Consider the following 22233-nt stretch of genomic DNA (forward strand, 5'->3'; position numbering starts at 1 on the left):
GAACGGTCTGTTTCCGTGCTGTGAACCTCTATGACTTTATGCTATCCGAGTCTGGATAACGAATGGCTTGGAGGGGTACTTGCAAGGACAGGGGTTCTACACATCTTCCATCCTCATCCTTCTCGGTGACTGTGGTCAAAGCTTTTGAAAGTGCTGTCTCAGGACCCTGTTCTTCAGTGCATCTCATAAACGGGTGCACACTGCTATGACTGAGTGTTGGTGGTGTCGTGAATTAGTGTGGTTGTGGTGCCAGTCGAGCGGTTTGCTTCCTCCTGGATGGTGTCAAGCTTCTTGAGTGCTGTTGGATTTGTGCTCAGCTCGCAAGTATTCCTCTTCATGCTGCTGGTTTGCACCTTGTCGATGGTTGAGAGGCTCAGAGGAGTCAGGAGGCAAGTTATTTGCTGCAGGATTCCTGGCCTTTTGACCGGCTGTGGTCCACAAGATATTTATGTAGTAAGTCCTGATCAATGTCTGGTCAATGGCAACCCTTAGGATGTGGGAATTCTGGGATGGAAATGCCATTGAAAGTCAAGGGTCAAAGGTTAGTGTCTCTCTTGTTGGGGATAGTCATTGCCTGGCACTTGTCTTAGTGGGGTGGCACGATGGCTCAGTGGTTAGCACTGCTCCCTCACAGCACCAGGGTCCCAGGTTCGATTCCAGCCCTGGGCGACTGCCTGTGTGGAGTTTGCACGTTCTCCCCGTGTCTGCGTGGGTTTCCTCCGGTTTCCTCCCACAGTCACAAAGATGTGCAGGTCAGGGTGGATTGGCCCGTGCTAAATGGTCCATGGCGCTAGGTGCGTTAGTCAAAAGGAAAATGGGTCTGGGGAGGGTGACTCTTCGGAGGGTCGGTGTGGACTGGTTGGGCCGTAGGGCCTGTTCCCACACTGTAGGGAGTCTAATCTAACCTAGTGCACGTGTAACTCGCCTCTCATCAACAAAGACCTGGGTGCTGTATCAGGTCTGGCTGCATTTGGACGTGAACTGCTTCAAAATCCAGGGAGTTATGAATGGCACTGAACATCACAAATCATAGAATCCCGACAGTGTGGAAACAGGTCCTTCGGTCCATCAAGTCCACGGGGCGGCACGGTGGCTCACAGCGCCAGGGACCCGGGTTCAATTCCTGCCTCAGGCGACTGACTGTGTGGAGTTTGCATGTTCTCCCCGTGTCTGCGTGGGTTTCCTCTGGGTGCTCCGGTTTCCTCCCACAGTCCAAAGATGTGCAGGTTAGGGTGGATTGGCCATGCTAAATTGTCCACATAGTGCCCAGGGATAGAACATAGAACATAGAACAATACAGCGCAGTACAGGCCCTTTGGCCCTCGATGTTGCGCCAATCCAAGCCCACCTAACCTACACTAACCCACTATCCTCCATATGCCTATCCAATGCCCGTTTAAATGCCCATAAAGAGGGAGAGTCCACCATTGCTACTGGCAGGGCATTCCATGAACTCACTACTCGCTGAGTGAAGAACCTACCCCTAACATCTGTCCTATACCTACCACCCCTTAATTTAAAGCTATGCCCCCTCGTAATAGCTGACTCCATACGTGCAAAAAGGTTCTCACTGTCAACCCTATCTAACCCCCTAATCATCTTGTACACCTCTATCAAGTCACCCCTAAACCTTCTTTTCTCCAATGAAAACAACCCCAAGTGCCTCAGCCTTTCCTCATAGGATCTTCCTACCATACCAGGCAACATCCTGGTAAACCTCCTCTGCACCCGTTCCAGTGCCTCCACATCCTTCCTATAGTATGGCGACCAAAACTGCACACAGTACTCCAGATGCGGCCGCACCAGAGTCTTATACAACTGCAACATGAATGTGCAGTTGTATAAGACTCTGGTACGGCCGCATCTGAATGTGCAAGTTAGGGTGGATTGGCCGTGCTAAATTGTCCCCGTAGTGCCCAGGGATGTACAGGTTAGGGTGGATTGGCCCGTGCTAAATTGTCCCCGTAGTGCCCAGGGATGTGCAGGTTAGGGTGGATTGGCCGTGCTAAATTGTCCCATAGTGCCCAGGGATGTGCAGGTTAGGGTGGATTGGCCGTGCTAAATTGTCCCCGTAGTGCCCAGGGATGTACAGGTTAGGGTGGATTGGCCGTGCTAAATTGTCCCCGTAGTGCCCAGGGATGTACAGGTTAGGGTGGATTGGCCGTGCTAAATTGTCCCATAGTGCCCAGGGATGTGCAGGTTAGGGTGGAATGGTCAGGGGTCACTGTAGAGTAATGTGGTTTGGGCAGGATACTCTCCTCAGGAGGGTTGGTGTGGACTTTTGTTTTTCGATTCGATTCCCTACAGTGTGGAAACAGGCCCTTCGGCCCAACAAGTCCACACCAAGAACACCCCCCCCCCCACCCCCCCAGTGTTTACCCCTGACTAATCCACCTAACACTAAAGGACAATTTAGCACGGCCAATCCACCCTAACCTGCACATCCCTGGGCACTACGGGGACAATTTAGCACGGCCAATCCACCCTAACCTGCACATCCCTGGTCACTACGGGACAATTTAGCACGGCCAATCCACCCTAACCTGCACATCCATGGGCACTATGGGGACAATTTAGCATGGCCAATCCACCCTAACCTGCACATCCCTGGGCACTACGGGGACAATTTAGCACGGCCAATCCACCCTAACCTACACATCCCTGGGCACTACGGGGACAATTTAGCACGGCCAATCCACCCTAACCTGCACATCCCTGGACACTACGGGGACAATTTAGCACGGCCAATCCACTCTAACCTGCACATCCCTGGGCACTACGGGGACAATTTAGCACGGCCAATCCACCCTAACCCGCACATCCCTGGGCACTACGGGGACAATTTAGCATGGCCAATCCCCACCCTAACCTGCACATCCCTGGGCACTACGGGGACAATTTAGCACGGCCAATCCACCCTAACCTGCACATCCCTGGGCACTATGGGGACAATTTAGCACGGGCCAATCCACTCTAACCTGCACATCCCTGGGCACTACGGGACAATTTAGCACGGGCCAATCCACCCTAACCTACACATCCCTGGGCACTACGGGGACAATTTAGCACGGGCCAATCCACCCTAACCTGCACATCCCTGGGCACTATGGGACAATTTAGCACGGCCAATCCACCCTAACCTGCACATCCCTGGGCACTATGGGGACAATTTAGCACGGCCAATCCACCCTAACCTGCACATCCCTGGGCACTACGGGGACAATTTAGCACGGGCCAATCCACCCTAACCTGCACATCCCTGGGCACTACGGGGACAATTTAGCATGGCCAATCCACCCTAACTTGCACATCGTTGGACTGTGGGAGGAAACCGGAGCACCCGGAGGAAACCCACGCAGACACGGGGAGAACGTGCAAACTCCGTACAGAGAGTTGCCCGAGGCTGGAATCGAACCTGGGTCCCTGGCACCGTGGGGCAGCAGTGCTAACCACTGAGCCACCGTGCCACCCTAAATCAGCTATTAGCTCTAATATCTGACCTTATGAGGAAGAGAAGCTAATTGATGAAACAGTTGAAGATGGTTTGACTGTAAGATTTATACAATAAATGGTAGGGCCTTGGATAGTGTTGTAGAACAAAGGACCTGGGAATTCAGGGACATAATTCCTTAAAGTTTGCTTCACAAATAGACAGGGTGGTCAAAAAGGCCTTCGACATGTTTGCCTCCATTGCTCAGCCCATTGGGTATTGAAGTTGGGAAGTCATGTTGAAGTTTTGTCGGACATTAGTGAAGCTTCGTCTGGAGCACTGCGTCCAGTTCCGGGATCCCTGTTACAGGAAGGATATTATTAAGCTGGAGAGGCTACAGAAGAGATTTACCAGGATGTTGCCAGGTGTGGAAAGTTTGAGTTATAAAGCAAGGCTGGATAGGCTGGGACTTTGTTCATCGGAGCAGAGGAGGTTGAGAGACGACCTGAAGGGAGGTTGATAAAATAATGAGAGGTCCCGATAAAGTTAACAGGACTCGCCCTTTCCCTAGGTCAGGCAATTTCAAGATTGGGGGCACATTTTTAAGGGGAGAGGAGAGAAGTTTAAAAAAAAAAGACGACAGGCAAAGCTTTTCCACAGAGAGTGGTCCGCGTGTTGAGTGAGGAAGTGGTGGATGTGGGTTCAATTACAACATATGGGTGAGACGGGGAAAGATATGAAAGAGACCCAAGGGTCAACTCTTTCATGTAGAGGGTGGTACGTGTATGGAATGAGCTGCCAGAGGAAGTGGTGGAGTTTGGTACAAGTGCAACATTTAAAAGGCATTTGGATGGGTATATGAACAGGAAGGGTTTGGAGGGATATGGGCCGGGTGCTGGCAGGTGGGACGAGATTGGTTTGGGATATCTGGTCGGGTTGGACCGAAGGGTCTGTTTCCATGCTGTACATCTCTATGACTCTATATAAAAGACATTTGGACAAGTACATGAATAGGAAAAGTTTGGAGGGAAATGGGCCAGGAGTCGGCAGGCGGGATTAGTTTGGTTCTGGATTATGAAGTAGCAACCCTACCTCTGAGCCAGACACCCTGGGTTCAAGTCCGGTGTGTTCCGGAAGTGAGTAATAACATTTCTGAACAGGTTAATTGGGAGATTCGCCAACCCGAGGAACTCGCGCCCTGGAGCAGAGACGATTGGCTTCCAAGAAGCAAAATCATCTTCCAGTTTGTCAGGTCTGACGACAACCGTAAGGGAGATGTCCCTCTTCCCACTGATTTTCTAGTGTGATGAGGTGGAGTTCCGAACTTTAATAACTGTTTCATAATTTAAAGGATCTGTCTGAAGTAAGCTGTTTCTTAAGATGAAAGGGACAGGGAGAAACTGTTATAAAGGAATTAAAAGCAATATGCTAATTAATCATCTCTGGGAAGGAGGAGTCAAAGAAACATAAACAAGTGTTGGAATATTGCGTGCAATTCTGGTCTCCTTCCTATTGGAAAGATGTTGTGAAACTTGAAAGGGTCCAGAAAAGATTTATAAGGATGTTGCCAGGGTTGGATGAATTGGGCTACAGGGACAGGCTGGATAGGCCGGGGGCTGTTTTCCCTGGAGCAATGGAGGCTGAGGGGTGACCTTATAGAGGGTTATAAAATCATGGGGGGGGTGGGCATGGATAGGGTAAATAGGCAAGGTCTTTTCCCCCTGAGGTGGGGGGAGCCCAGAACTAGAGGTTTATAAAATCATGGGAGGGGGGCATGGATAGGGTAAATAGACAAGGTCTTTTCCCCCTGGGGTTGGGGAGTCCAGAACTAGTAGACATAGGTTTAGGGTAAGACGGGAAAGATATTGAAGAGACCTAAGGGTAACGTTTTCCCCCAGAGGGTGGTACGTGTATGGAATGAGCTGCCAGAGGAAGTGGTGGAGGCTGGTACAATGACAACATTTAGAACATAGAACATAGAAGAATACAGCGCAGTACAGGCCCTTCAGCCCTCGATGTTGCGCCGATCAAAGCCCACCTAACCTACACTAACCCACTATCCTCCATATACCTATCCAATGCCCGCTTAAATACCCATAAAGAGGGAGAGTCCACTACTGCTACTGGCAGGGCATTCCATGAACTTACGACTCGCTGAGTGAAGAACCTACCCCTAACATCAGTCCTATATCTACCCCCCCTTAATTTAAAGCTATGCCCCCTTGTAATAGCTGACTCCATACGTGGAAAAAGGTTCTCACTGTCAACCCTATCTAACCCCCTAATCATCTTGTACACCTCTATCAAATCACCCCTAAACCTTCTTTTCTCCAATGAAAACAAGCCCAAGTGCCTCAGCCTTTCCTCATAGGATTTTCCTACCATACCAGGCAACATCCTGGTAAACTTCCTCTGCACCCGTTCCAGTGCCTCCACATCCTTCCTATAGTATGGCGACCAAAACTGCACACAATATTCCAGATGCGGCCGCACCAGAGTCTTATACAACTGCAGCATGACCTCAGGACTCCGGAACTCAATTCCTCTACCAATAAAAGCCAGTACGCCATATGCCTTCTTCACTGCACTATTTACCTGGGTGGCAACTTTCAGAGATCTGTGTACATGGACACCAAGATCCCTCTGCTCTTCCACACTACCAAGTAGTCTACCATTAGCACAGTAATCCATCTTTTTATTACTCTTACCAAAGTGCATCACTTCACACTTAGCTACATTGAACTCCATTTGCCACCTTTCTGCCCAGCTCTGCAGCTTCTCTATATCCCGCTGTAACCTGCCATATCCTTCCTCACTGTCTACAACTCCTCCGACTTTCGTATCATAAGAGGTATTTGGATGGGTATATGAATAGGAAGGGTTTGGAGGGATATGGGCCAGGTGCTGGCAGGTGGGACTAGATTGGGTTGAGATATCAGGGTTGGCATGGACGGGTTGGACCGAAGGGTCTGTTTCTGTGCTGTACATCTCTATGACTCTAAGCTGCTTCCTGGGAGAGAGGAGGAACATTGCTGCCTTGTGAGAAACATGCCATTAAGATTGCCTACAGAAGAAAGGTGCTGAGGGTGAATTGCAGGGTGGCTGTGTTTTTAAATGGACAGTAAACGCTAAATACAATGAGGAATGGGGAAGCTGCTTCTGATAAGAAGGAAAGCTGCAGACCTGAGTACTTCCATCGTGTGGATGAAAGAATCTGTAGGATTCATCAATATTGTCATAACCACAAACTCGAAAGAGAGAAAGTTATGTAAAAATTCAATTCCAGCATTCTTCACTGGAACTTCGAGGAACAACACTATGCAAGGATCAAGTCCAGAACACACCCAGAGACAGACACTGTTGGTTGGAATCATAGCGAAATTCCAACAGTAAATTGGGTATTGGCTGAGTTGACTTGTGAGGCTGAACCTGCTTACTTGAGGGGTCTTAGTTGCTGGTTACATGCCAAAAAGTTGAAGAAATATTTCAGTATTTGACTGCGAGATTTCTTAATAAATAGGTGAATTGAAGGTAGCTTATAATTTACACTAGTTTTGTGTGGATCCTTGACATAATTCTCAGTCAAATGTGGCCTTAATGTCAAGGTCAGTCAATCTCACCCCACCTCTGGAAATCAGCTCTTTTGACAGTGATTAGACTAAGCAAGTTTTGAGAAGATTTGTAGCTCAGGTTGAGGTTCTGGATGTCGGTTTGCTCGCTGAGCTGGAAGGTTCATTTCCAGACGTTTCGTCCCCCCCCCCCTACTAGGTGACCTCTTAAGTGGGCCTCAGGCGAGTTAGACCCCATCCCACCACCCCCCTGAGGAAAAGAACCCGGAAATGACTTCACCGCCGGAAATGACATCGCCACAGGAAATGACATCACCGAAGCAAAGAAACCCCAAACACATGGGTAGAAAAGCAGGACTTATCAGCAGTGCTTCTCCTGAGGCCCACTGAAGATGTCACCTCGTAGGGTGATGAAGAGTCTTCCAGCTCAGTGAGCAAACCTACAACCATCATTGGACGAAGACTGGAATGAGGTCAGGGGCAGAATCAAAATTGATTGTCGTTGAATAGGTTACTGCTAAGCGAACACCACTTGGTTTTACTGTTTATGTCACCTTCCACTGGACACTGAAGCCTGTTGTGCGCCCATGCCACACCTAGTGCTTCCTTCAATGGTTTCCAACGTGGAGCCAATTAATTCGTCAGCTGAGTGAGGACAGTGTGTGCCAATCAGCGTGAGGTTTCCTTTCCCATGTTTGACCTGAACCAGAGGCAATATTGAGGACTCCCTCTTGACTCTCTTGTACGTCGCTGTGCCGCAACCTTGGCTAAAACGTTGCGCCGGGCGTAACTCTATGAGAGCACGACGATACGAGGCTGTTGCTTGACTAGCCTGGGTGACCACTTTTCCAGCCCCAACCCCTAAGTTGTGGTAAGAAGGCACCCGCAGGGCCTGACAAGGATGGGTTTACCACTGACATTTCCAGGACCTTGGTTGATGAGAGGTGGGGGTGATCCAAATCCATTCCATTTGGAGACTGTTGAGCATTTGATACAATCGAATGGTTTGCTAGGCAGTTAAGAGTCAACCAGATTGCTATCTGTCTGGAGTCATGTGTAGACAATAGACAATAGGTGCGGGAGTAGGCCATTCGGCCCTTCCGGCCAGCACCACCATTCAATATGATCATGGCTGATCATCCTTAATCAGTATCCTGTTCCTGCCTTATCTCCATAACCCTTGATTCCACTATCCTTGAGAGCCCTATCCAACTCTTTCTTAAATGAATCCAGAGACTGGGCCTCCACTGCCCTCTGGGGCAGAGCATTCCATACACCCACCGCTCTCTGGGTGAAGAAGTTTCTCCTCAACTCTGTTCCAAATGACCTACCCCATATTTTTAAACTGTGACCTCTGGTTCTGGACTCACCCATCAGCGGAAACATGTTTCCTGCCTCCAGAGTGTCCAATCCTTTAATAATCTTATATGTCTCAATCAGATCCCCTCTCAGTCTTCTAAACTCAAGGGTATACAAGCCCAGTCGCTCCAGTCTTTCAACATATGATCGTCCTGCCATTCTGGGAATTGACCTCATGAACCTACACTGCACTCCCTCAATAGCCAGAATATCCTTCCTCAAATTTGGAGACTAGAACTGCACACAGTACTCCAGGTGTGGTCTCACCAGGGCCCAGTACAGCTGCAGAAGGATCTCTTTGCTCCTATACTCAATTCCTCCTGTTATGAAGACCAGCCTGCCATTAGCCTTCTTCACTACCTGCTGTGCCTGCATGCTTACCTTCATTGACTGACCTACAAGAACACCCAGATCTCATTGTACTTCCCCTTTATCTAACTTGACTCCATTTAGATAGTAATCTGCCTTCCTGTTCTTGCCACCGAAGTGGATAACCACACATATATCCACATTAAACTGCATCTGATGCTATGCATCAGTCCACTCACCTGGCCTCGGTAAGAACAAGGACTGCAGATGTTGGAAACCAGATCAGAGTGGTGCTGGAAAAGCACAGCAGGGTCAGGCAGCATCCCCGGAGCAGGAGAATTGACGTTTCGGGCAAAATCCCCTCATCAGGAATAGACTGTAGCCTGTCCAAGTCACCCTGTAGTCTCTAACATCCTTCATCTATATCATTGATGTATATTGTAAACAGCTGCGTTCCCAACACCGAACCTTGTGGTACCCCACTGCCATTCCAAAAACCGACCCGTAGGGATAGTAAGGATTGAGTTTTCCTTCCCCAAAAAGGAGATTAGTGATCCAGATGGGTTTTTAGACACTCAACACTGTCGTCATTAGATTTCTAATTCCAGATATTATTGAAATCAAATTCCACGAACATTACCTGGATCTTTGGATTGTACCACAGTGCCACTGCCCTCCCCTCAGTTGTAGCATTGTCTCACTTGTAGCCGGACAGCATGCCTTCATTTTCGGCCAGTCTGGCTGACGGGTTTGTTAGAGGAGATGGCTGGTGATTTTGAAGCTAGATATGTAACGAAGCTGCAGCAAAGAAACCTTCCACCCGAACGGTCTTATGTTGCATCTATTCTCCAGATGACCCGACTGGCTCTCGAGGTCGCTCGAGGCACTGGTATGACTCTTGGGTCGGTCAGATGGCGGGTTACTCGATCGAACGATTCACAGTTGGGCGGCCGTGGTCGCAAGATTAGTTTGGCTGCTTGGCTACTTTGGCCGGCTGGGTTGTGCCACAGGCTGGGCGTTCGCTTGGCGATTAAATTAGCCGCTAAATTATTCCATGTGCTGTTCCGCGTCTGTGTTCGGTTAATCGCTTGGAGACTTCGATCGGCTGCTTGCTCGTTCAATTCGGTTTGTTGCGTCGCACAATCTATTCTCGGAGCTGATTAGCAGTTCGCTAATTTGGTTAGTTCGGTTGATTGCCATTTAATTTGGTCTGAGGGGGCCGGTTGGCTATTTCCTCCTGGTGTGTTTGACCATTAAAGCTTCCAATTTCTTATTAGCAGATCTGCCCGTTTTCGACTATGATGGATTCTTTGAGCAGAAGATTGATGAAAAGAAAAGTGACTATACCTACCGTGTGTTCAAGACTGTGAATCGGAAGACGGAGGAATATCCATTAGCAGAGTACTTTGAACCACTGGCTGACAAGAAGAATGTGTCGGTGTGGTGCAGTAATGACTATCTGGGAATGGGCAGTCACCCACGTGTCCTGAAAGCCATCATGTAAGCAGGCCGAGGAGCTGACATGCACTCATAGAGAGTCATAGAGACGTACAGCGCGGAAACAGACCCTTCGGTCCGACCCGTCCGTGCCGACCCAGATATCCCAACCCAAGCTAGTCCCACCTGCCAGCACCCGGCCCATATCCCTCCAAACCCTTCCTATTCATATACCCATCCAAATGCCTCTTAAATGTTGTAATTGTACCAGCCTCCACCACTTCCTCTGGCGGCTCATTCCATACCCGTACCACCCTCTGCGTGAAAAAGTTGCCCCTTAGGTCTCTTTTATATCTTTCCCCCTCACCCTAAACCTATGCCCTCTAGTTCCCCACCCCAAGGAAAAGACTTTGCCTGTTTACCCTATCCATACCCCTCATGATTTTGTAAACCTCTATAAGGTTACCCCTCAGCCTCCGACGCTCCAGGGAAAACAGCCCCAGCCTGTTCAGCCTCTCCCTGTAGCTCAGATCCTCCAACCCTGGCAACATCCTTGTAAATCTTTTCTGAACCCTTTCAAGTTTCACAACATCTTTCCGATAGGAAGGAGACCAGAATTGCACGCAATATTCCAACAGTGGCCTAACCAATGTCCTGTACAGCCACAACATGACCTCCCAACCCCTGTACTCAATACTCTGACCAATAAATGAAAGCACACCAAATGCCTTCTTCACTATCCTATCGACCTGCGACTCCAGGAGCTATGAACCTGCACTCCAAGGTCTCTTTGTTCAGCAACACTCCCCAGGACCTTCCCATTAAGTGTATAAGTCCTGCTAAGATTTGCTTTCCCAAAATGCAGCCCCTCGCATTTATCTAAATTAAACTCCATCTGCCACTCCTCAGCCCATTGGCCCATCTGGTCCAGATCCTGTTGTAATCTGAGGTAACCCTCTTCGCTGTCCACTACACCTCCAATTTTGATGTCATCTGCAAACCTCCTAACTGTCCCTCTTATGCTCATTCTTTTGCATCTATGCATAGGCACGAGACTGGACATAGGGAAACTTTTGCACAATAGGGCAGCACGGTGGCTCAGTGGTTAGCACTGCTGCCTCCCAGCACCAGGGGCCCAAGTTCGATCCCAGCCTCGGGTGACTGTCTGTGTGGAGTTTGCACATTCTCCCCGTTTCTATGTGGGTTTCCTCCGGGTGCTCTGCTTTCCTCCCACAGTCCAAAGATGTGCGGGTCAGGGTGAATTGGCCGTGCTAAATTGCCCCGCCCATAGTGTTAGGTGGCATTAGTCAGAGGGAAATGGGTCTGAGTGGGTTACTCTTCGGAGGGTTGGTTGGGCCGAAGGGCCTGTTTCCACATTGTCGGGAATCTAATCTAATCTAACTGCCCCACCTGGTCAGTTGGATATAAGAGTTCGGATGTATTGCAAAACTTCCAGAACCTTCCTGTTTACACAAGTCTTCCATCAGATTTGGTGACAATATTTTAGTACAATAACTTCCTCTCAGAAACTGTATCTGAAAACAATTCTGCCATGCGCAGGGTGGTGCTGTGGAGCCTAAACTTTTATCATCATAGTTTTGGCAGCAATTGCCCTTAGACCCAAGAAAAGGCGAAAGCCATTCAACATCTCAAGTCTCTGTTCCATTCAATAGATCTGTATCTCAACTCCACCTAACTAACTACCTAACTAACTAACTTAACTAATTCATTGATGCCCTCACCAACAAAAATCTGACGGAAGTGTTGAAAGCTCCCAGTTGACTCAGTATCGGGGGAAGACAATTTTGGATTCCGACAAATTTTCGTGTGAAATACTTTTTCACTTCCATTCCTCAACAGCCAAGTCCTCATTCGAAGATTAGATTCCCTACAGTGTGGAAACAGGCCCTTCGGCCCAGCAAGTCGACATTGGCCTTCTGAAGAGTAACCCACCCAGGCCTATTCCCCGACATTTATCGCGGACTAATGCACCTAACCCTCTGGGCCAATTCACCTGACCTGCAGGTCTTTGGGTTGTGGGAGGAAACCCACCCAGACACAGGGAGAATGTGCAAACTCCACACAGACAGTCACCCGAGACTGGAATCGAACCCAGGATCTCTGGCGGTGTGAGGCAGCAGTGCTAACCACTGAGCCACCGTGCCACTCCAACGATCATGACCCCCTCACCTCTCTGTTCTTTCCCAGATGAAATCATTTATGCATGTTGCCCTATTGATCTCTTTTGACACTAACATGAGAACAATCTCAATTTTTCATTTGCAAATCCCTCCGGCTTGGCCTACGTCCTTCCTGCACCTCTGTAATCGCCTCCAGTCTGACAACCCCACTCCAATCCTCATCGGAGGTACACATTTCTGACCAGGACTTCAGATTCCAGCGTTTTTTTTAAGAGTGCAGTGTGTACCTTAAATCGGACTCCTTCCTCTTAGTACAAGTTCAGAATGCGAGACAATCCAACTCTCCCTTTTACAGCACTGATTCCCACATTCTGTCTGTTAATTCATTAACACACAGAAAAGGTTTGGATTTAGCTTCGGCTGAGTGAGTGCTGACCTATTTGAGGACTTTAAAGGGTATTGATAGAGTAGACGTTTCTGCTTGTGGGAAGGAACAAAACTAGGGACCACCAACATAAGACAGTCACCGACAGATCCATTGGGGAGATCAGATGAAAATTCTTCATACAGAGAATGCCAAGCTTGCTCTCAGAAGATTAATTAAGTGAACGGTATACACTTAGATAGGATAGTGAAGGAGGTGTTTGGTATGCTTTCCTTTATTGGTCAGAGTATTGAGGGCAGGAGTTGGGAGGTCATGTTGCAGCTGTACGGGACATTGGTTAGGCCACTGTCGGAATATTGCGTGCAATTCTGGTCTCCTTCCTATCGGAAAGATGTTGTGAAACTTGAAAGGGTTCAGAAAAGATTTACAAGGATGTTGCCAGGGTTGGAGGGTTTGAACTAAAGAGAGAGGCAGAACAGGCTGGGGCTGTTTTCCCTGGAGCGTCAGGGGCTGAGGGGTGACCTTATAGAGGTTTACAAAATTATGAGGGGGGGCATGGATAGGGTAAATAGGCAAAGTCTTTTCCCTGGAGTGGGGGAGTCCAGAACTATAGGTTTAGGGTAAGAGGGGAGAGATATAAAAGGGACCTAAGGGGCAACTTTTTCACGCAGAGGGTGGTACGTGTATGGAATGAGCTGCCAGAGGATGTGGTGGAGGCTGGTACAATTGCAACATTTAAGAGGCATTTGGATGGGTATATGAATAGGAAGGGTTTGGAGGGATATGGGCCGGGTGCTGGCAGGTGGCACTAGATTGGGTTGGGATATCTGGGTCGGCATGGACGGGTTGGACCGAAGGGTCTGTTTCCGTGCTGTACGTCTCTATGACTCTATGACTCTACTAAAGAAAAAGCTAGGTACGCACCTGAGGGAGAAAGAAATTCAGGGTTATATCGATTCAGAGTTAAATGAAAAATATTAAACAATTAAATAGTAACAGAATGAAATGAGAAATGTTGATAGAGGAGCCTGTGGAACACAAGTCTTTACGTGGATTGAGTGAGTTAAATGGCCTATTTCATTGCTTTATATTCAACGCACTTTTGAAAAATGAGTAAAAATCACATTGAATTATATAAAATCCTGACAAAGATTGACAGAATCTGTGCTGGGACCACATTCCTGAAGGCTGGGTCTCCCAGCACTGGAGTGGGGATGGGGTATCACTATGTTAGAAAGGGAGATTTGTCATTTTAAGACCATAAGACGTAGGAGTGGAAGTTAGGCCATTCGGCCCGTCGAGTCCACCCCGCCATTCGATCATGGCCGATGGGCATTTCAACGCCACTTACCCGCACTCTCCCCGTAGCCCTTAATTCCTAGCAACAGCGAGAATTTATCAATCTCTGCCTTGAAGACATTTAACGTCCCGGCCTCCACTGCGCTCCGTGGCAACGAATCTCACAGGCCCACCACCCTCCGGCTGAAGAAATGTCTCCTCATGTCCGTTCAAAATTGACCCCCCTCTAATTCTAAGGCTGCGCCCACGGGTCCTAGTCTCCCCCCACCTGACGGAAACACATTCCCAGCGTCCACCCTTTCTAAGCCAAGCATTATCTTATAAGTTTCTGTTAGATCTCCCCCTCAACTTTCTAAACTCTAGTGAATACAATCCCAGGATCCTCGGCCGTTCGCCGTACGTTAGGCCTACCATTCCAGGGACTGGGAGTTTGGACTGAGTGAGGAGAAATTTCACTCAATGTGTTGCAGACCATTTGAACTCTTTATCTTGGGGGGGGGCTGTGGAAGCTCACTTAGAGTCAGAGTGAGCTGTACAGCGCGGAAACACATCCTTCGGTTCAACTCGCCTACACCGACCAGATATTCTACATTAATCTAGTCCCATTTTCCAGCAGTTGGCCCATATCCCTCTAAATCCTTCCTATTCATAAACCCATCCCGATGCCTTTTAAATGGTGCGCTTGTACCAGCCTCCACCACTTCCTCTGGCAGTGCAGTACATGTGTGCGCCACCCTCTGTGTGATGAAGTTGCCTCTGAGGTCCCTTTTAAATCTTCCTGCTCTCACCTTAAACCCACGCCCTCTAGTTTTGAACTCCTGCTTGCGTTTATGCAGGACGCGATCAGTTAGCTTTTGACTACAAAGCAAGCGAAGAGATATGACGATAGGGTAAGAATGTCGGCTTGTGATCGGAGTTCAGCCATGGTTACATTCGATGGCAACAGTAGAGTTAAAGGACTGAGAGACCAAATCTTATTCCTGTGCGTTGTACTCGCAGGTCCAGCTCAAAGTGACCCCGCCACCAAATGCCATGCAAATTTTAAAAACAAGAACTGACAGTTATTACTAACTGGTGCATTCTGCATGGCGGCACCAATCAGAGTCCACTGGCCAACCAATCGGTCGTCGCCCCTCATAAAATATTAATGTTGGTTGCCTCTTGACTGGCATTCTTGCGAATTGTCCTGACAAGAGCAACGCAAAACGCTTGGACAAAGTTGGTCTCTCTTCAGCAGGACTCGAATCTTATACACCGGAATAATTCATCCAGTCTTGATTCCATGCATCGCAATCGCAGAAAATTGCCAAGTTCATAATATCCCCCTGGCTGCATATTGCAAGAGAAGTTTCAATTTTGGGGTGTGGGAGCAGGGGACAAAGTGTCATGTCTCTCAATCTGAGACCACCGGCCAAATTGTTTACTCGTTACATTATCATTTGTGGACTCTGACTGTCCTCACACTTATAAAAAAAGTCATTCGAGGGACATGGGTGCTGCTGCCGAGGCTAACATTTGCCTATCCGTAATTTCCATTGAATGACAATCGACAATTGGTGCGGGAGTAGGCCATTCGGCCCTTCCAGCCAGCACCACCATTCATTATGATCACGGCTGGTCATCCACAATCAGTATCCTGTTCCTGCCTTCTCCTCTATCCCCTTGATTCCACTATCTTTAAGAGCTCTATCCATCTCTTTCTTGAAAGCATCCCGAGACTCGGCCTTCTGGGGCAGAGGATTCCACGCACCCACCGCTCTCTGGGTGAAAAGGTTTCTCCTCAACTCTGTTCTAAATTAGATTAGATTATTTACAGTGTGGAAACAGGCCCTTCGGCCTAACAAGTCCACACCGACCCGCCGAAGCGCAGACCCATTCCCCTACATTTACCCCTTCACCTAACACTATGGACAATTTAGCACGGTCAATTCACCTAACCTGTACATTTTTTGGACTGTGGGAGGGAACCGGAGCACCCGGAGGAAACCCACGCAGACGCGGGGAGAACGTGCAAACTCCACACAGTCAGTCGCCTGAGGCGGGAATTGAACCCGGATCTCTGGCGCTGTGAGGCAGCAGTGCTAACCACTGTGCCACCGGGCCTACCTCTTATTTTTAAACTGTGTCCTCTGGTTCGGCACTCACCCATCAGCGGAAACATGCTTCCTGCCTCCAGAGCGTCCAATCCTTTAATAATCTTATATGTCTCAATCAGATCCCCTCTCAGTCTTCTAAACTCAAGGGTACACAAGCCCAGTCGCTCCGATCTTTCAACATGTGATAGTCCCGCCATTCCGGGAGTTGACCTCCTGGAACTCCCTCAATAGCCAGAGTGTCCTTCCTCAAATCTGGAGACCAGAACTGCACACAGTGCTCCAGGTGTGGTCTCACCAGGGCCCTCTACAGCTGCAGGAGAACCTCCTTGCTCCTATACTCAATGGATGGCTTCTTGAACAACTCCATTGGTAGGGATACCCGAAGAGCTGTTCCAGAGGGAGTTCCAGGACTTTGACCCAGTGACAGTGAAGGCACGGTACTGGCTTCAAGTCAGCTTGCTGTGAGACTTGGCTTGGACCTCGCAGGCGTGACGTTCCCAGGTATATGCTGGGTCTTGTGCCTTTAGATGGTGATGGTTTGCTGGTGTGGGAGGTCTCTGCTTTGTTTGCCGACATGAGCAGTCCTTGGACTTCAGTGGCTGTAAAATGCATGAAGGCATTAAGAGTCATCTTTAAGTGCAAGTTCTTCCTGCTGTGTAAACGCTCTGTGTTCTGCAGGGAGACGGCGCAGGAGTACGGTGCAGGAGCTGGGGGGACACGGAACATCTCCGGTACCAGCAAATTCCATGTGGACCTAGAATCGGAGCTGGCCAACCTTCACCAAAAGGACGCTGCCCTGCTGTTCACATCGTGCTTTGTGGCGAATGACTCCACTCTCTTCACTCTGGCCAAACTGCTTCCAGGTACAGGACCAAAATAAACCGACAAACTAGTGCCTGGAGAGGAGCAAAGGGCTTGTGGAGGGCAGCAGGTGGGAAACAGAGAGGGAGACACAGCTACAGAGTCATTATGGAGCAAGAGGACATCATGGCTAGAGGGTTATAAAATCATGAGGGGACATGGATAGGGTAAATAGACAAGGTCTTTTCCCCCTGGGGTGGGGGGAGTCCAGAACTAGAGGGTTATAAAATCATGAGGGGGGGCATGGATAGGGTAAATAGACAAGGTCTTTTCCCCCTGGGGTGGGGGGAGTCCAGAACTAGAGGGTTATAAAATCATGGGGGGGGGGCATGGATAGGGTAAATAGACAAGGACTTTTCCCCCTGGGGTGGGGGGAGTCCAGAACTAGAGGGTTATAAAATCATGGGGGGGGGACATGGATAGGGTAAATAGACAAGGACTTTTCCCCCTGGGGTGGGGGGAGTCCAGAACTAGAGGGTTATAAAATCATGGGAGGGGCATGGATAGGGGAAATAGACAAGGTCTTTTCCCCCTGGGGTGGGGGGAGTCCAGAACTAGAGGGTTATAAAATCATGAGGGGGGGGGGGACATGGATAGGGTAAATAGACAAGGTCTTTTCCCCCTGGGGTGGGGGGAGCCCAGAACTAGAGGGTTATAAAATCATGAGGGGGGGGCATGGATAGGGTAAATAGACAAGGTCTTTTCCCCCTGGAGTGGTGGAGCCCAGAACTAGAGGGGCATAGGTTTAGGGTGAGAGGGGAAAGATATAAAAGAGACCTTACGGGCTACGTTTTCCCCCAGAGGGTGGTACGTGTGTGGAATGAGCTGCCAGAGGGTGTGGTGGGGGCTGGTACAATTGCAACATTTAAGAGGCATTTGGATGGGTATATGAATAGGAAGGGTTTGGAGGGATATGGGCCGGGTGCTGGCAGGTGGGACTAGATTGGGTCGGGATATCTGGGTCAGCATGGACGGGTTGGACCGAAGGGTCTGTTTCCCTGCTGTACATCTCTGTGACTCTATGTTTCCACCAGCTTGCTAACAAACATTATGACTCAGTGTATTCCCCTGTCTTTTTCCCATAACATTACACGTTTTAAAAAATTTAAATAATCGTGCAACATCCTCTCGAAAGCTCGATTGAATGTACCTCCACCACATTTCCGACCAGCGCTCTCCAGACCTGGAGGAGTCACTGTGGGGAACGGTCTTTCCTGACATCAGATTTGCTACATTGGCAAATTACTTTCGAGCTGTGTCTCCTCAATCTTGATCCTTTCGTGAGCGGGAACAGTTTCTCTCTCTCTGCTTGATTGAATTGAATTTATTGTCATGTGTGCCGAGGCACAGTGAAAAGCTTTGTCTTGCGAGCGATACAGGCAGATCTCAGAGTTAAGTTGCATAGATAGTCAATACTAGGCAAACAGCAGCAAAAACCCAAAACACAGACCCAGGCAAATGTTAAGAGTTTGTGAGTCCATTCAGTATTCTAACAACTTCCAGGAGAAAGTGAGGGCTGCAGATGCTGGAAGATCAGAGCTGAAAATGAGCTCTGAAGAAGGGCTCATGCCCGAAACGTCGACTCTCCTGCTCCTTGGACGCTGCCTGACCTGCTGCGCTTTTCCAGCAACACATTTTTAAGCTCTGATCTCCAGCATCTGCAGCCCTCGCCTTCCCCCAAATGGGGTTTAACGTGTGGGGTTCTGTTGTTGCAACTGCACAAGCCATTCGTGAGTCAGCACTTGGAGTGTTGCATACAGTTTCGGTCCCTGGACTTAAGAAAGGGTGCCATTGTACTGGAGGCAGTTCAGAGAAAGATTGACTGGGTGGACTCCAGAGGTCAGAGCTTTGTGTTATGCAGATCAGTTGAGCAGCTTCTGCTTTTACTCTCTGGAATGAGAGGAAATTTAATTGAGGCATATAAGACGCAAAAGAGGATTGGTGGATTGTGCCGAGAAAGGGTATTTCCTCTTGTCGGATAATCCAGAACGAGAGGTCATAGTTTTAGGATAACGGTAGCAGCTTCAAATCAGAGTTGAGGAGAAATTGCTGCTCTCAAAGATTTGTGCATCTGTGGAATTCAGAGTTCAATGGCTGCTGGAACATTCAATAAATGTAAGAAATTTAATAATTTAAGATTAAGACAGACGGGTTTTTAATTGGTAATGGGCTGAAGGGTTATAAGGAGAGGGCGGAAAAGTCAGGTTGAGGTGGGGATGAGATCAGCCATGAGCACATCATTGGTTACCTAGTTCTTGTGTTCTTGTAACCTTTTGCACAAATTTGTTATGTTGCACAGTATCACATGTGCTTGGAAGTGCATGTACATACACCCATCCAGATGCCTCTTAAATGTTATCATTGTACCAGCCTCCACCACTTCCTCTGGCAGCTCGTTCCACACACGCACCACCCTCTGGGGGAAAACATTGCCCCTTAGGTCTCTTTTATATCTTTCCCCTCTCACCTTAAACCCTCATGATTTTATAACCCTCTAGTTCTGGGCTCCCCCACCCCAGGGGGAAAAGACCTTGTCTATTTACCCTATCCATGCCCCCCCCCACCATGATTTTATAACCCTCTAGTTCTGGGCTCCCCCACCCCAGGGGGAAAAGACCTTTTCTATTTACCCTATCCATGCCCCCTCCCATGATTTTATAAACCTCTATAAGGTCACCCCTCAGCCTCCGACACTCCAGGGAGACCAGCCCCAGCCTGTTCAGCCTCTCCCTGTAGATCAAACCCTCCAACCCTGGCAACATCCTTGTAAATCTTTTCAAGTTTCACAACATCTTTCCGATAGGAAGGAGACCAGAATTGCACGCAATATTCCAACAGTGGCCTAACCAATGTCCTGTACAGCCACAACCTGACCTCCCAACTCCTGTACTCAATACTCTGACCAATAAAGGAAAGCATACCAAACGCCTTCTTCACTATCCTATCGACCTGCGACTCCACTTTCAAGGAGCTAGGAACCTGCACTCCAAGGTCTCTTTGTTCAGCAACACTCCCCAGGACCTTACCATTAAGTGTATAAGTCCTGCTAAGATTTGCTTTCCCAAAATGCAGCCCCTCGCATTTATCTGAATTAAACTCCATCTGCCACTTCTCAGCCCATTGGCCCATTATGTGAGATGCCATAACATCCAAAGCTATGCACCTGGAAAATGGGACTACAATGTAGGTGCTTGATGACAAATATGCAGAAAATGAGCCAGACGGTCTCTTACCATGCTCGGACCCGATTAACAAACAAATGGCTGTGAAACCCTTTGACTCCTGCAGGCTGTGAAATCTACTCAGACGCTGGGAACCATGCTTCAATGATTCAAGGGATCAGGAACAGTGGAGTTCCAAAGTTTGTCTTCCGGCACAATGACGTTGAACATCTGGAACAGCTCCTGAAGGCGTCAGACCCGAAGACTCCCAAGATCGTTGCGTTTGAAACAGTGCATTCGATGGATGGTAAGAAATCAGGATCCATCCCCTCCCCCACTCACCTCTTGTACTCTGTGCGGCTTTCTCCCCACCCACACCTCCCCTCTCATTTATCTCTCCACTCTGCAGGCACCTTGCTTCTGGATTAGTTGGTGCTGGAAGAGCACAGCAATTCAGGCAGCATCCAAGGAGCTTCGAAATCGACGTTTCGGGCAAACGCCCTTCGTCAGGAATAAAGGCAGTGAGCCTGAAGCGTGGGGAGATAAGCTAGAGGAGGGTGGGGGTGGGGAGAAAGTAGCATAGAGTATAATGGGTGAGTGGGGGAGGGGATGAAGGTGATAGGTCAGGGAGGAGAGGGTGGAGTGGATAGGTGGAAAAGGAGATAGGCAGGTCGGACAAGTCCGGACAAGTCAAGGGGACAGTTACTGAGCTGGAAGTTTGAAACTAGGATGAGGTGGGGGAAGGGGAAATGAGGAAACTGGTGAAGTCCACATTGATGCCCTGGGGTTGAAGTGTTCCGAGGCGGAAGATGAGGCGTTCTTCCTCCAGGCGTCTGGTGGTGAGGGAGCGGCGGTGAAGGAGGCCCAGGACCTCCATGTCCTCGGCAGAGTGGGAGGGGAAGTTGAAATGTTGGGCCACGGGGGCGGTGTGGTTGATTGGTTGCAGGTGTCCCGGGGATGTTCCCTAAAGCGCCATTCCCGATGCTCGAAACGTCGATTTTCCTGCTCCTCGGATGCTGTGCCGTGCTTTTCCAGCACCACTCCAATCTAGATAATAATGCCATAGGCCAATATCAGTGTCGAGTAACGAAGTATGCAGTAACTGTTCAGTGTGTTGCTCTATTTCTTTCGGAGAATAATACTTTTGGATATGGTATGAGTAATTTAAGGTCTGCAGTGCTAACCCGAGCAAACTTGGACGAACAGACCTTTTGCTCTGTGGTTTCTGAAGGACTGTAGCTCAGTTCTCTGCATGTCACAAGTCAAATGCTACAAAATGACCACTGAGTAGTTCCTGAGTGAAGTCCCAGATTCTAACCTTCCACGGAAAACCCTCAGCCTGCCTGAGGACATGCCAGGAGAGATGTGGCTGTTTGCTCCATAAAGTGGGCTTTGAGAGGCAGCTCAAGTAGGGCAGCACGGTGGATCAGTGGTTAGCACCAACGCCAGGGACTTGGGTTCGGTTCCAGCCTCGGGCGACTGTGTTTGCACATTCTTCCCCCCTCCCCCCCCCCCACCCCATCCCCCACCCCCACCCCCCCCACCCCCACCGTGTCTGTGTGGGTTCCCTCCGGGTGCTCCGGTTTCCTCCCACAGTCCAAAGTTGTGCAGGTCAGGGTGGATTGGCCGTTAGTCTTTTCCCCCTGGGGTGGGGGGAGTCCAGAACTAGAGGGTTATAAAATCATGAGGGGGGTGGGGGCATGGATAGGGTAAATAGACAACGTCTTTTCCCCCTGGGGTGGGGGGAGTCCAGAACTAGAGGGTTATAAAATCATGGGGGGGGGCATGGATAGGGTAAATAGACAAGGTCTTTTCCCCCTGGGGTGGGGGAGTCCAGAACTAGAGGTTTATAAAATCATGAGGGGGGGGGGGGCATGGATAGGGTAAATAGTTAAGTGAGGGAAGTGAGTCTGGGTGGGTTACTCTTCGGCGGGTCGGTGTGGACTGGTTTGGCTGAAGGGTCTGTTTCCACTCTGTAGGGAACCTAATCTAATCAGTTAGTGACTGTGGCCATCCAAGATGGCTACCACCCACACAGACTAAAGGGCCTATTCCCAGCGGTGTCACAACCATTCACTGTGTCAAAGTCAGAAGGCACACGACACCAGGTTATAGTCCAGTAGGTTTATATCTGAAGCCACAAGCTTTTCACCGGATGAAGAAAAAGCTTGTGATTTCAGATAAAC

At 49.1% G+C, this 22233-nt stretch overlaps 2 protein-coding genes across 6 annotated transcripts in view; one reads left to right on the forward strand and one right to left on the reverse strand.

Moving 5' to 3' along the window:
* LOC140470119 (histone-lysine N-methyltransferase SETDB1-like) overlaps positions 1–22233 on the reverse strand; it is a 556598-nt gene that overhangs the window by 126430 nt on the left and 407935 nt on the right. The window lies entirely within an intron of this gene.
* The window catches only part of LOC140470118 (5-aminolevulinate synthase, erythroid-specific, mitochondrial-like), an 84985-nt gene that overhangs the window by 34482 nt on the left and 28270 nt on the right, over positions 1–22233 (forward strand). For 2 of the 4 annotated variants that reach the window (XM_072566561.1, XM_072566563.1), the window contains exons 5-7: positions 9945–10167; positions 16704–16888; positions 20175–20354. In XM_072566561.1, coding sequence (XP_072422662.1) covers positions 9945–10167; positions 16704–16888; positions 20175–20354 — 588 coding nt within the window. The remainder of the gene's footprint in view (positions 1–9944; positions 10168–16703; positions 16889–20174; positions 20355–22233) is intronic. The other 2 variants (XM_072566562.1, XM_072566564.1) reach the window with 1 other exon arrangement.

Source organism: Chiloscyllium punctatum, chromosome 50, assembly GCF_047496795.1.
Source record: "Chiloscyllium punctatum isolate Juve2018m chromosome 50, sChiPun1.3, whole genome shotgun sequence".
NCBI classification, from domain to species: Eukaryota; Metazoa; Chordata; class Chondrichthyes; order Orectolobiformes; family Hemiscylliidae; genus Chiloscyllium; species Chiloscyllium punctatum.